General features: G+C 40.3%; 1 protein-coding gene across 1 annotated transcript in view; it reads right to left on the reverse strand.

Annotated features, from left to right (window-relative positions):
• Window positions 1-2,371, reverse strand: part of rragca (Ras-related GTP binding Ca) — a 49,778-nt gene extending 47,407 nt beyond the window's left edge. Inside the window, exon 1 of the mRNA XM_060847364.1 lies at window positions 1,866-2,371. Within this exon, the coding sequence (XP_060703347.1) occupies window positions 1,866-2,255 (390 nt within the window). The 5' untranslated portion in view covers window positions 2,256-2,371. The remainder of the gene's footprint in view (window positions 1-1,865) is intronic.
• Between the last annotated feature and the right edge of the window lie 13,739 nt (window positions 2,372-16,110).

Raw genomic sequence — 16,110 nt, forward strand, 5'->3', positions numbered from 1 at the left:
TCTTCACAGAGCTACATCAGGAAGGTTCAGTTCAGATCCAACAACTAAAATTGAAACGAGGTACTGCAACACAAAAGCAACAAAATTCTATTCCAACATTACATATCACCTTATAGTCCAGTATAACTTCACAATAATCTCAAAACAGGAGACCATCCGTGGGTCATAGGCAAGAGGAGCATACCTCAGGTATACTAAAAACTAAGGTGCCAACCTGATGAAGCTACAAACATAGCGGCAAGTATGCTAAACAGTGCAAACAGCATACTACTGAGCTAAGCAAGACCACAAACAATAGGTCAGATTAGAGCTCTGCAGTCATGCCATGTACAGTTGGGAGCAGTGGAGGAAAATTATCAACTGAAGATAGTCATCGGTTTTCTTGATTTTCAAATGATGGAGAAGTACTGAACTTAAGCACAAAATGTTAAGGCTGAAGTGTTTGTAACCACCAACCAAGGATCAAGTGTATAACTTTGCTCCATCCCTGAGATCCCTATCAGATACTAGACTTCAAGGAGTGAATTCACTCCACATTATATTAGAAGCAGTTGAGCATACTGGCTACAGTGAAGGTTAAAGACCCTAGCACCATCCTGGCTGTAGTATTAAATATCTATTGTCCAGTATTAGCCAAATATTCAGTCAAGCTGCTTTAAGACACCTACAAAACATGTGGAAAATTAGCCAGATATATCCTCATCTGCAAGGCAAAAAAATCTCAGATACATCTTATAAATAAAATTCAAGTTTCAAGTGGAACAATACTCCCTCTGATAATAGTCTACTCTCAGAGTAATGAAAGGAATTGACAATAAATCTGTCAAGCAATACTTACACAGCAGTAACACACTGATGCTTAGTCTGCATTCTGCCAACACCAATTAAATAGAGTCATTAACTCCTTGGCTCTAATGGACAGATACTAGAATCCAGAAGTTCCAACACCAATATATTACAGCAGCAGTGTTTATAATCGACCAAGATTTACTGCAACAAATTTACCCAAGATCCTTTGTTATCACCTCCTAAACTCCATGTCACTTTTGTTTTTCCAAAAGGTGAAGGACAGTAGGCACACAAGTAAACCAACTCAAAAGTTGCACACTATCCAAATTTGAATACTGCTCTGCATCACGGTGAAAATCCTAAAACTCCTTCACAGCATTGTGGGAATGTCTTCACCATATGGACTACAACAGTTCAAGGCAGTAGCTCACAAGCACCTCCTCAACTGTAATTAGGGCCGAGGCAATAAATTGTCAGTGACATCCACATCACATGAACAAAAAAAATGTGGCAACTTCACATTTGCATTACAACACAATTTGCAATTCAAAGCTAGTTGTGGTTCTTAGAGCAAGAGGTGCAATGCATCTTGTGCAGGCAGTCAAGACACTTCAAAAGATTCTTTTTCAAAACTTTGGAAAACTGACATCACAAGTCACAAGACTAATTATACGCATCACCTTTGCAAATGGAATAGATGAAAGCAGAACTATACATGTCAGCTATCAGACTGAGTGACAAACCAATTTACAGTTTGCTCATGGAAAAGCTCTTTCAACTCAATTAGGTAATTCCAGGACATTCTTCTGAATAATTGGGCTGTATAAAACAAACAGCCGCCTCCAGCTGTTTAGGTGAATTAAAGTAAGTTGAGGGAGTACAGGTACACAATTCAAAAGTGACTGAAAATGCTCAGAGGTGTGCAGTGAAATAAAGTGCCAAGGGAAAGAGATAAAAAAAACCTGAGCAAGTTCAGTTCCCAGCCCCTCCATCTTAAAGGGATTACATCATTGGTTTCAAGCGGCTCTGTGCAATGGGACAGCCCTCAGTCAGGGATGAGGCTGCAGGCAGTTTACCTGCGCGTCAATGACGAAGATCAGAGCCCCGGTGCCCCTGAAGATCATCTCATAGTCGAAGGTGGGGTCGAAGAAGTCCACCTGGCCGGGAAAATCCCAAATCTGGAAGTTGACGAAGGAGCTGTTGGAGATGTCGTCCTTGTAGATCTTGTTGGTGCTCTCCAAGAAGAGGGTCTCGTTGGGGGACATCTTATGAAAGACCACCTTCTGGATGGAGGACTTGCCGCTGCGCCTGAGGCCCATCAGCAGGATGCGGGGTTTACTGTCCGACTGCGACTCGCTGCCTTCCATGTCGGACTCCTCCACCCCATAGCCGAAGTCTTTGGGGAAAGAGTCCACCACCCCGTAGCTGCCGGCCAGCGGCTCGTCGTTGCTGTACTGAATGGACATTGTCGCGGCTGTGGCCGGGCGAGGAGAAGGGAGGGGGTGGGGGGGAAAAGGAGAGGAAGCCGCCCGGACCCGCTCGAGTTTCAGCCTCCCGCACCGTGCAACCAAGCTCACCTCACCTTACGTCGCGCTTCCACCCCCTCGCCTCTGCGTACCGGCTCATTGGCTGGTCCTCCGCAGCGCGTGCCCGCCCACCTACATCGCCCGCACGCCCATTGGTTGATCCGCACGCCCATCAGCACGGACCCGCAAGCAGGTTTGGTTGAGAACGTCATGTGTTAACATCACCTGACTGGCGCTGGCGACCTTTGACCTCCCTCCCCTCCTCCTGAGGGAGGAAACAGTGAGCAGAGGGAGGAGGGGAAGGAGCAGGTGGAGGTGGAACAGCCTGGAGGAGGGGAGGGGAGAGGACAGGACAGGAGAGGGGCTGAGCTGATTGATTCCAGGGGGTCTTGTTTGTTTCTGAAGAAGGTGAATAGGTCTCCTTATCAATGTGACTGCAATTCTGATTTTTCAACAGGTGGATTTCAATCAGAGTTACCACACAACAATCTCCATCATGTGGCTGAAGGGAAAACATTTATTAATGAGATGTCAGATTGTAATGGACCACAATCCGTGAAACTGTTAGCTAAATTCAGGCAGTAACTGCTTGTGATTTGATTGTGAGGGACAGCTGAATGCCAGGATACCTCTAGTTTTTTTAAAAATACTTCTCATGGTATCTGGCCATCACTGGCTAAGTCTGCATTTATTGCCCATTCTTAATTGCTTTGGAGAAGGCAGTGATGGCATGGAATTAATGAACAAAGCTGACCATTTTATTTGGCCAATCTGTACCAACTGTCTGCAACAATTCAGTGAATCCTCATCCTTCACATTCCTCATTTCTTTCCTTCAGATCCCTTTCTCTTTTGAAAGCCACGATTAAATCTGCATTCACCATCTTTTCAGACAGGACATTCCAGATCACAACCACTTGCTGTATAAATGTTATTTTTCCCTCTGTCATCACCGTTGATTCTCTTGCCAATCATTTTAAATTGGTGTTCACTGGTTCTTAGCCCATCTGCCAATGGAAAGTTTCCTCTCATTAGACTCTTTCAAGACTCGTCATGATTTTTAACGCCTATATAACTTCACAGCCTTATTTCAGGAAAACAATTGCAAACGTTTTGTAAAGGATACTGAGCATGACTTTGAACAGAGTGCTGTGTTGAGTGATTAAGGGAATTGGAACAGAGATTCTCTTTTGCTTTTTCTAACTTTTTCATTCTCTCATAATTTGTTTCTTACTCTGAGGTTTGATGAGTATCTAGTAAGTGGTTGAAGTCCATTCTCATCCTAAGTTTCAAATAATATTTAATATTAGTAGTAACAAAACCACTAATAAAGTTAATAAAATACACCCACTCCCTCTACCATAAACACTCAGTAGCAGCGGTGAGTACTATTGACAAAATGCACTGCAGAAATTCACCAAAGATCCTCCGCAACTTCCAAACCACAACCACGTCCATCCAGAAGGACAACAGCAGCAGATATGGAACACCTTCAAGATCCCCTCCAAGCCATTCACCATCCTGACTTGGAAATATATCCCCGTACCTTCACTGTTGCTGGGTCAAAATCCTGGAATTCCCTCCCTAATGGCATTGTGGGTCAACCCACGGCAGGTAGACTGCAGCAGCTCAAGAGGAGGGGAAGGAGCAAGTGGAGGTGGAACAGCCTGGAGGAGGGGAGGACAGAGGACAGGAGAGGGGCTGAGCTGATTGATGCCAGGGGGTCTTGTTGCAACTAATGACAGGTAATAAATGCTGGCCAACCAGCAATACCGACATCTTGCAAATGAGGAAGAAACAAACCTATGCCCTAAGTTGAGCAAATCCCATAACTATGGAAGTAAAGAGGCTTTAAATTAAATAGTGGAGGCATATTTGGGATGATATGGTCAATAAAAGAGTTGAGACAATGCAAGGAAGGTGTGTATTAATATGGGAAATGATAAACAGATCATGACAAGAAGGGATAGAGAGTATGTATCTTACACTAAATCAACAGGTTACAAAAATAGTAAAAGGACAGAACTAAAGGCTCTGTATCTGAATAACCATAGCATTCAAAACAGATGAACAGATAGCACAAATAGAAATAAATAAATATGATCCGGTAGCCATTTCATAAATATGCAGGATGACATAGATTGGCATCTAAATGGCATTTAGGAAGGACAGAAAGCTAGAAAAGAAGTGGAGGGGTTAATTAATGGTGGTATTAACACAATAGAGACAGTTGAATTAAGTTCAGGAAACCAGCATGTAGAAACAGTTAAGGTTGAAATGAGAAATAAAAAAGGCAAGTAATCAATTGTGCAAGTGGTGTACAAGTCTCTAACAGCAATGACTAGGTCGAATGGAGTTTGAAGAAAAAAAATGATGGGAGCTTGTCAGAAAGATATGCAATAATGATGGATGCATAGACTAGAAAGATCAGCTAGGTAAACGTGGCCTAGATGTGGAGTTCATAAAATGTTTTTGGAGCAGTATTGTTTAGATCAGCCCATATTTGGAGCAGTAAAAAGTGAGGTCTGCAGATGCTGGAGATCAGAGCTGAAAATGTGTTACTGGTTAAAGCACAGCAGGTTAGCCAGCATCCAAGGAACAGGAAATTCGACGTTTCGGGCCAGAGCCCTTCATCAGGAATGAGGAGAGGGTGCCAGGCAGGCTAAGGTAAAAGGTAGGGAGTAGGGACTTGGGGGAGGGGCGATGGAGATGTGATAGGTGGAAGGAGGTCAAGGTGAGGGTGATAGGCCAGAGTGGGGTGGGGGCGGAGAGGTCAGGAAGCGGATAATTTGATTCTCTTGAACTCAGCACCGCCCTCCTAACCTGCAATCCTCTTCCTGACCTCTCCGCCCCCACCCCACTCCGGCCTATCACCCTCACCTTGACCTCCTTCCACCTATCACATCTCCATCGCCCCTCCCCCAAGTCCCTCCTCCCTACCTTTTATCTTAGCCTGCCTGGCACCCTCTCCTCATTCCTGATGAAGGGCTCTGGCCCGAAACGTCGAATTTCCTGTTCCTTGGATGCTGCCTAACCTGCTGTGCTTTAACCAGCAACACATTTTCAGCCCATATTTGGAGCAGTCCAGCGATCTGACTGGACAAGACCGAGTACTGTGTAATGAGATAGGATTAATTAACAACCACAAAGTGAAGGCACCATAGGTAGCAGTGATCATAACATAATTGAATTTTACATTTAGTTTGAGAAGCATGGATCCAAAACTATTTTTTAAATGTAAAGAAAAGCAATTTTTAGGGCATGAAAGCTGTTCTAATTAAACAGGCAAATAAAGTTAAAGGACAAATCAATAGAGATGCAGTATCAGATATTTAAGGGGGTATTTCAGGATATACAGAACAAATACATTCCAATGACAAAAATAAATTCTAATATGAGGACCTCTCATCTCTAGTTAAAGTTAAAGATATTATCAAACTTAAAGAAAAAGCACTTTTTTATGCAAAGATGAGGGGCTCTAGAAGATTGGATAGAATATAAAATTCAGCAAAAAAGACCACTAAGGGAGCAAAAGTTCAATAATGTGAAAAAGCCAGATTGAAACCTAAAAAAGATGGTATAAGTTTCTATATATATATATATATATATATATAATATATATTTTAAACAGACAAGTTAATAAAGTGAAAGCTCATTCCAAAGAAAGTGAGTCTGGGGAATTAATGTTGGAACATAATTAAGAATATAAGTAATATCTCAGAAAAAATGCTACAAATCGGGAATGGGAAAAAGAGAAGAATGCAGAAAAAAATACAGTCATAAGGGAAGAGGTACTGAGTAATTATTTGGAAATGCAGACTTGCAAGTCACAAGGAACTAGTGGACTTCATTGCAGGGTCTTAAAAGAAGTGACTAGTGAGATAGTTGATGTATTGGTTTTAACTTTCCAAAATTCTACAATTTGAGGAAGTTTGCTTCAGATTGGAAAATAGCAAGTGTAACTCCTTTATTTGAAAAGGATAACTGAAATTAGCGAACTACAGTTAGCTTAACCTCTGTAGCAGGAAAGATGTTAGAAGCTATTATTACAGGTTGAGGGCACCTAGAAACATATCAGTCAATCAGGCAGTGTCAACATGGTCTTATGAAAGAGAAGTTGTGTTTAACCAATTTATTGGAATCTTTTAAAGGATGACAGGGAACTATTGAATTTACTGTGTTGAGATTTCTAGAAGACATTTGATAGGGTGACATATCAAATATTATTACAGAAAGCAAAATCTCAGGGTGTGAAGGATAACCATATTGGGCAGCACAATGGTCAGGTTCAATTCTACCCTCTGGTAACTGTCTGTGTGAAGTTTGCACATTTTTACCATGTCCGCGTAGGTTTCCTCCAGGTGCTCCAGTTTCCTCCCATAGTTCAAACTGTGCAGGTTAAGTGGACTGGCCATGCTAAATTACCCACAGCATTGAGGGAGATGCAGGCTACATGGATTAGACATGGGAAATGTAGGATTACAGGAATAGGCTAGGAGCATAGGTCTGGGTGGGATGCTCTTCAGAGGTTTGGTATGGACTCAATGGGCCGAATGGCCTGCTTCCTCACTGTAGGTTGCTATGATTCTATATTGATATAGATCGAAGATTGTCAAGCTAACAGGAAGCAGGGTAAGCATAATTGGTCTTTTTCTGGTTGGCAGGATGTAACAAATGTTGGCACCTCATTTTTTTCATATTTTTATAAATGAGTTGGATGGAAGGTATGGATGTTAAATTTGATGACATAAATAAAGGTAAGAAAGTAAGTAGTGAAGAGGACATAAGGAAACTGCGAGGCTGTGTAAGCGCATGGGCAAAGGTCAAATAAATAAATAACATGAAAAAATATGAAATTGTCCAGTTTGGGGGGAAAAATAAAAATAAGTACAGTTTCAAAATAGTGCAAGATTGCAGAGTTTTGAAATACAGAGAAACCTGGGTGTCTTACTACATGAATTGCACAAAGTTCATATGCAGGTACAACAAGTAATTAGAAAAGTTATCTTCTAACACAGAAATTGAATATAAAAATATAGAATCAGCTGCACTGGGCATTTGTGAGACCACTTCAGGAGTACTTTATTCAAGGTATAAAGTATTTATTTAAGGAAAGATGTAAATACATTGGAAGCAGTTCAGAGAAGGTTTACTGGAGTGTCTTATGAGATTTGTACATAGGCATGTATCTATTGGAGTTTAGAAGAGTTAGGTGCAATTTGATTGAAATATAAATCCTGAGGGTTATTGACAAAATGGATGTGGGAGTATCTAGAATGAAATAGTACTATTTAAAAATAAGGAGTCACCTATTTAAGACAGAATTAAGAAGAATTTCTTTCTCACGAATTGTGAGCCCCCTGGATCTCTCTTCCCCAAAAGGCAGTGAAAACAAGTCTTGAAATATTTTGAAGGCATAAGGAGATTCTTAATATGCAAGACAGTGAAAAGTTATTGTGGGTCTGAAAAAACGTGAAATAATCAGATCAGCCATGATCTTATTGAATGGCAGAGCGGGCTCAAGGTGCCAAATTACCTACTCCTGCTCATAATTTATTTGTCATAGCTTTCTTTCTTTTGTACTGTGTGCACCAATTTATAAACCTTAGAATCCTGGAAGCCTTTCTAACTGTGTTCTCAACCTACCTGCCAGTTTCAATGATTTGTGCATATATTATAGATATGTATTAAAAGAATTAACACTGTGTCATACAGGATCCGAACTCAGATCAAAATGTGAATAAACTCAGGTTTTCATCTTATCATCAGGAACATTATCGTCAACCTATTTCTGCCTTTCATGTAGAAAAACACCTGAAAATATTTCACATAGGCATATTCAGGCTGACGTGTAGACGCCAAGCAAATACACAAGTTATGAGGAGACCATCCAAAATCTTGATTAACAAGGTGGGTTTCAAAGATGGTCTTAAAGGGTAGAGGGAGATGTGGAGTATCAGTTTCCTTTAGGAAGGGAATTTAAGAACGCAAAGTCTAGATGAGTGAAGTCATAGTTGCCATGGTTTCTGACTCCTTCTCAAACATTGGATTCCAAAATATCCATTAAATCCGATATGTGTCGATTTTAAACTTGAATATGTTGTTCTTCTGGGGAGATATATTCAGCTACTTCCCTTTTGGAAATGGGATACTTTTCATCCTTACTAACAGGAACTGTCAATGTTGAGGCTATGAGGAAGGTTAAATGAAGTTTTGTGGGGAATACAGCATTGATAACACCTTCTGAATTAAATGTTACCAGTACACACTTAAAATATTTTTTCTTCAAAAATTGTTGGCTCATCTGATGTAATTTTATCTACTGAACTTCTGTTTGTGGACTTTCAATTTAATCTTTAACATAAAAGTACATAGTTGCTCAAAGTTGGATTCACACGAAATGTTTTTTAAAGATTAAAATTAAGTGTGATCTTCAATTAAAATTATGTTGCATAATATCACATATTTCAGGGTAGCTGTCCATTATGGCACTGCTAATAAAAAATAAAATTACAACGTGGGGAAAATTCAATCAAGCTGTCACATCTCCCTAAACCAGTCTCTGCCATAATTGCTCTAGGTGCCCTGATGATAAAAATACAAAAATACATTTATATGACATGTTCTTATCCAATGTTGACTGCTTTTATGTTGGCAATATATTTTATTAAGAGGATTGTGCAAATTAGATGTATGATGAGTTAATTTTAGTGGTATTCATTGTGGGAGAAAAATTAGCCAAGTTATCAGTGGAGCTCCCTTACCTTTGAACCATTGCATGTGCTTTTTAATAACAGGTAGACAGGGCCTCAGTTTGACATCTTATCCAAAAGATAGCATCTTCAACAGTACAATACACTCTCAGTACTGCAATAAAATGTAGATAATGGGACTGGTTCAGAGTAACTGTGTTGCTATCTGAGACAACTTGCAAATACTTAAAAGAGAATTTTAATTTGCTCCACCTATATACGTCCAGGCCACAGAGGAATTAAAATCAAAATAGTCAATTAACCCCTGATTTCTACCTCTGATGCAGACTTGACGGGTGCATGACAGTGAGCAGCAATCACATATAATTGAATTTTACATTTAGTTTCAGAAAAAGAAGACTGAATACAAAACTATTTTTTTAAAGTTAAGTAAGGGCAGTATGAGAGAATAAAAGTAGGCTAAAGTGAACTGGCATATTAGATTAAAGGCTAGGTCCTAATGGACATTTTGTAGGGTCTTAAAATACAGGGTAATGAGATAGTCACTTGTATCACAATTATTCTATGGCTCATTACCATTCTGTGATTTGCTTAATAAGCAGATCAAGTACTTACCCAACTCAGGAGAAAGCTTCATAAGTACATTTCCTTTATGTTTTATTGCACAGCTAACATCCCAAAACCATTTTTTATTAGTCGATTGCACAAAGAAGCCGAAGTGACCACTGTGCTCAGTAGGTCCTGTTGGCTAAGAAACAGGAGTCAAAGAATGGGGTGCTGGAAAAGCACAGCCAGTCAGACAGCATCCGAGGAGCAGGAGAGTCGATGTTTTGGACACAAGCCCTTCATCAGGAATGAGACTTGTGGACCAAGAGGGCTGAGAGATAAATGGGAGGTGGGGGGGTGGGGGGGGGAGTGGGCTGGGCAGAACGTAATTGAGAATGCAATAGGTAGATGAAGGTGGGGGTGAAAATGATAGGCAGGAGAGGAGGGTGGAGCAGATAGGTGGGAAGGAAGATGGACAGATAGGACCGTTCAAGAGGGCAGTGCCAAGTTGGAACTGGGAAAAGGTAGGGGGAGGGGAAATGGGGAAACTGGTGAAATCCACATTGATCCCTGTGTTGGAGGGTCCCAAGATGGAAGATGAGGCGTTCTTCCTCAAGGCTTCGGGTTTATTGTTTGGCAATGGAGGAGGCCCAGGACCTGCATGCCCCTGGTGGAGAGTTGGAGGGGGTGATAAAGTGTTCAGCTACAGGCGGTCGGGTTGGTTGGTGCAGGTGTCCCAGAGTTGTTCTCTGAAACGATATCAAATTGGTGTCCTGCCTTCCCAATGTAGAGGAGACCGTATCGAGTGTAATGGATATAGTAGATGACGTATGTGGAAATACAGGTAAATTTCTGTTGGATGTGGAAGGATTCTTTGGGGCCTTGGGCAGAGATGAGGGCAGAGATGCTCGTGCAAGTTTTGTACTTCCTGCGATGGCAGGGGAAGATGCCAGGAGGGGAGGGTGGGTTGGTGGGGTGCATGGACCTTGCAAGGGAATTGCAGAGGGAAGGGTTTCTCTGAAATGCAGATAAGGATAAGGAGGGAAATATATCTGTGGTATCGGGGTCTGTTTGTAGGTGATGGAAATGGTGGAGGATGATGCGATGTGTGTGGAGGTTGATGGGGTGGAAAGTGAGGACCAGGGGGGTTCTGTCCTTGCTGCATTTGGAGGGGTGGGGTGCATGGGCGGAGGTGTGGTAAGTGGAAGAGATGCACTGGAGGGCAACGTTAAACAAGTGGGAGGGGAAATTATGGTCTTTGAAGAAGGAGGCCATCTGGGATCTTCTGTGGAGGAAATGGTCCTCCTGGGAGTAGATGCAGTGGAGGTGGAGGAATTGTCAAAAATAGGACAGGTCCTATCTGTCCATCTTCCTTCCCACCTATCTGCTTCACCCTCCCCTCCGACCAATCACTTCCACCCCTACCTTCATCTACTTATCACATTCCCAATTACGTTCTCCCCAGCTACCTTCCTCCTAGCCCCAATCCCCCTCCCATTTAACTCTCAGCCCCCTTGGCCCTCAAGCCTCGTTCCTGATGAAGGACTTGTGCCTGAAACGTCGACTCTCCTGATTTTCGGATGCTGCCTGACCAGCTGTGCTTTTCCAGTACCACACTCTTTGACTCCGATTTCCAGCATCTGCAGTCCTCACTTTCTCCTAAGAAATAGGAGGCCTGATGAGTTGCTGTGTTCTTCACCAAGACTGCAATTATAAAACTCTACCTAATGCAGCCTCTGGGTCATTCAATATTGCAAATGCCTAAATATGGCAAGGTACATTGTAGTGCTCCTTTGGGACAAACAGTTCATAAATTCTGTTTAAATAGACCCCATCCTTCAAGATGGTCCCCATCTCTGACCCTGCCTCCCAGGCAGTTGGCCGGTGCAGTATTCCAGCTATCTGTACAAATGATAACACACCATCGAATATTTAAAGGACGTGGTCCATCTGACTGCAGCTAATTGGCTTATGCCAGATGTGGCTTGGTAGTACTTGTCTCTGAGTCAGGAGGCTATAGGTTCAACTCACCCGTAAATCCCCAAACAGTAATGACAAAGAAGGAACATTGAGAACTTGTCGGAAAAAAAACATGGTAACAATCATGGGAAGTTTTAATCCACATTGAGTAAAAAAGTCAGATGGGCAAAGATAGCCTAGAGGACAAGTTCATAGTGTTTTTGGGATAGTCTCTTTTGAACAGCCTGTTCTGAAGCTGATCAGAGAATAGGCTATATGCTTTCTAGGATTATGCATTGAGATAGAATGAATTAACAATTTCACTGTGAAGGTGCCTAGGGAGCAGCAACCATATGTTATTGAATTTTAATTTAGTTTCAGAAAAATAGACTGGGCACAAAACTATTTTCTTAAAGTTAAGTAAGGGCAGTTATAAAAGCAATGAAGTAAAATTGGCAAAAGTGAACTGGCATATTAGATTAAAGGCTAGGTCCTAATGGACATTATCTAGGTTCTCAAAAGAAATGGTTAATGAGATATTCAATTTGTTGGTTTTAATTTTTACAACCTCCTTGATTTGGGCTTGGTTCCATTAGATTGAAAGATTGCCAATGTAACTACTTTATTTGAAAGTAAGGGATACAAGAGGAAATTACAGGCCTGTTGGCTTAATATCTGTCACAGGGAAAATGTTAGAAAAGGTTAAGGTATTCAGCCAAGTCCACATCATCTTGTGAAGGGGAAGTTATATTTGATTAATCTGTTGGACTTGTTTGAGAAGGTAACATGAAGTGGATAAAGAGGAACATGTGGATGTTTAGAACTTTCACTTCCAAAAGGCCTTTGAGAAGCTGCTTCATCAATCATTATAATAGAAAAGAAATGCTCCTGGTGTAGGGTGGAGTATACTGAAGTAGATAGAAGAGTGGTTGGCTGGTTAATGGCATTAATTTTCAGGTAGGTGAAATGTGCCATATGGATCAATACTAGGGCAATTGTTTAGAATTCATAGAAATGATTTAGAGGAGGGAATTTAAGGTATGGTTGCCAAATGTGCTGATGACACACAAGGGCACCACAAGGGCAAAACAAGAATCTACCTACCTCTGCCTTAAATGTATTCAAGGACTCTTTAACTACTTTACTGAAAGCACTACTCTTTAGATAAAATGTTAAATTTAAGGCTATGTCTTAAATCTCAGTCTATCCATGTCCCAGCATTGTTTAAACATCAAGTAGACTTGGTATCATGTCTGATGTTCTGAACCAGACCAAATGCCCTCAAAATACGTTTTAAAAAATAGCCCAGACCCCAAATTTTTCTTCTTTTTAAGACAAGTGTAAGACATTATGTTCCAGATGCAATTCAATTGCTCACACTGCCAAGCTTGAAGCAAAACACACTTGATTCTTCCACTATACAAACAAAAGAAAAAAATAATTGGAATAACTTAACACTATTACAAAATTTAATAGAAAATAGATTATTTAACTACTAAACAGCAACTGTTCCAATATAGTGACATCCCATAAACACACCCTTGGCAAAGGCTAATTCAGTCAAATAGACTATCTCATATGTAATTCGAGTAGCAGAAGAGAACCCAAGCATTTAGCTGTAACAGAAAGAGAAATAACAGCTTCCTCATCCACTTTCAAAACCCCAGCAAATACTAAAAGTTAAATGAAAATTCTGGTTCTGTGGGAGCTTGACCCCAACCTTCATGCAGTTTCTATTGTTTCAACTCGAAAACAAAAATCCTAAGGACTCACAAGCTGTTTACTTTATTGACTTGGAACAGACCACTCGGACCTCTGTTTCAATCTCTCTTCACACAAAAAAAGGACAAAATACACCTCTTATAGCCAGAGTATCATCACACTGATTATTTTCTTCCGCAGTCAACACCACTAAAACTAGATAAATGGTCATTTATTTCATTGCTATTCATGGTATTCTGTGGTACATAAAATGTTTGCTGCATAACATGTCCTACTTGTTCATTGTGTGTGAAACTGCTTTGACCTAATAAGATTTTATTGCTCAGTTTTCGTTACATAATGAATAATTTTGTTGCTTAGCTTTGTATTGTGTTTTATTCTTACAGTTTGTTTTACCCACTGGTCATGTTTACACATTAGATAAATCAACACATAGCAGAAAAGATACAAGAAGTTTAGGGATTGATTTCTAATTCACTGATTGACCTTGCAGCCCAGAGTCAGTTGATGTTTGCACGTACGTCCCTTTAGTTTATTAAATACTGCACCGAACTATTACTCAATGCTTTCCAGTAAAATGTTGAGTTCTGTTATGCCTGCCAAGTCTTGACTTGCATAAACAATGTAAAAACATTTTTCTGTTCTTATTTATTCTGTATTTACACATTTATATTATTCTGTAATACCTCTTGTGAATTTTCCAAAACAAAGGAAATTATTTCTTAAGTTCTACTTCTTCATAGATTTCCTCTGGCTTCAAGTTCCTATGTTGCAATCTTATTATATTTTTCTGCCCACTAATCTTAAGTCCACAGACCTTTGTCAGTCATATGTTTTCCAAATGTTTATGCCTTCAGAAAATTTCCATATATTCTACAGTAGTATCACTTCACAATAAGAATTGTTACTCTACATTAATACATCAAAATATGAAGATTTTAGAATTAACTCTAAATTCTCTTTTAATAAAAAAAATCCACTATTAATTTGTATTATAGTTAATCCATACAGATTTGAATTTTGAATATATATTTACGGCATCTGACCAGCAGAGGCCACTACAGCAAGATTTATGAAAAAATGTTTCTATTATAGATAGCTGGGGTAGAATAATAAATGCCTTTTACAAAATAAACTGGAAATATTTATTCATTAGTTCAGAAGAGTTTTCTCACTTTTGGAGTCACAATTTTAAGATGACCAAGTAATAAATTTACTGTGGGGTTGATAACTAATTATGTACTTGCTAGACTGTGGTGTGCAATTCTGGAATCCACATCCACAGGAATTCACTGCAGAGATCATGGAGAAAATTTGTCAGTACAGTGCCTGTGCTAGCTGTTTAGTCATGAAGATTGAAAAGATATTCTTTCCTTGGAGCAAAGGAAACTGAAGGGGGACCTAATTGAGATGTTTATATTGAGAGGCAGAGACAAGAAGAAATTTTCTCCCTATCTGACTGGAACAATGAACAGGGGGCAGAAATTGAAAGTAAGAGACAGGTGGCTTCGTGCAGATGTGAGGAAAAACATTTTCATCTTGAGGATGGTGGGAATCTGGATTTCACTGATAGAGACAAAACCCTCATAACATTTAAGAAGTATTTAGATGTGCACTTGCAATGCCAAGATATACCAGGCTATGGGCCAAGTGCTGGAAAATGGAATTAGAATAGTTAGGTGGCTTTTGACCAGCACAGACCTGATGGGCCAAAGGCCTTCTTCTCTTCTGTAGACTTCTACATTGACACCTAAGGAGTCCCCTCCTCCACCTCTACCCAGGTTAACATGATTCTGGGTGCTGATGTTTGATAAATGTTGGTATAACATCACAATCCTAGCATGCATCAAATTAACTTTAAAAATGTTAAAAGGGCGGTGATATGTTTTTAATATACCATTGAGCTTTAAACACAACAGGGAATAAATTCACGCCAGTGACTCTTGCATTATAAGTTCCCAATGTTAGCAGTGCTGAGGGAAACATTGCACATGGAGAAGAGAGAGGTGAATCATTGCAGCCCTAGAAGCAATCTTGTCATCCCCTCAGTGAAAGAATGACTCTTAAAATGCCAAGGTAAAGAGAAAAAGCAAATAATATTTTTAAATTACATAGTAAGGAAGAAACTGAAAACTTCTTAGCTGAAAAATAGTTAGTTTAGTGAAGTGTGCGTTGCATCAAGCTTTTTCGTAAGTTTTTCACCACAAGGCCTAGCAAGAGTTCTCATTGTATCTTACTAAATTCACCTTATTAATCACCTCTGGCTGCTTCCTATTGAATTCTCATCCCATCACACCAGGGCCCATTCCCAGAACAATTCTACACTGCTGACATGTCCCAGAACTTATAGCATATCTCCTAACAGTGCTGTCTTCTAAAGGCCGTTGTGCACCTGGACATGCACTGTCTGGAACTTTTAAAAATTCAATCACAGGATGTGAGCATCACAGCTAATCCAGCATTCATTACCCATCTCAAATTGCCCAGAGGGCAATTGCAAATCAACCACATTGCTATGAGTCTAGAGTCACATGTAGGGCAGACAAGGTAAGGATGATAGCTTCCTTCCCTCATGACATTAGTGAACCAAAAGGGTTTTTCCTCACAATCAAGTATTTAAGTAAGACTTTTATCAAATTCAAATTTCACTATCTGCCATGGCGGAATTTGAAGCTAGGTCCCCAGAACTTTACCTAGATCTCCAGTTTAACTTGTGGAAATACCACTAGGCCATTGCCTCCCCATAGTTGCCTCACCAGGTTCATGATATTTGCTCCAGATATGGCATCCAAGAGAAAGCTGGTACACCATTTTGCAGGCAGGAGCCTGGAGGTCCTGCTAGATAGGGTGATGTAC

The sequence above is a fragment of the Hemiscyllium ocellatum genome, chromosome 30 (assembly GCF_020745735.1).
Source record: "Hemiscyllium ocellatum isolate sHemOce1 chromosome 30, sHemOce1.pat.X.cur, whole genome shotgun sequence".
Taxonomy (NCBI): Eukaryota; Metazoa; Chordata; class Chondrichthyes; order Orectolobiformes; family Hemiscylliidae; genus Hemiscyllium; species Hemiscyllium ocellatum.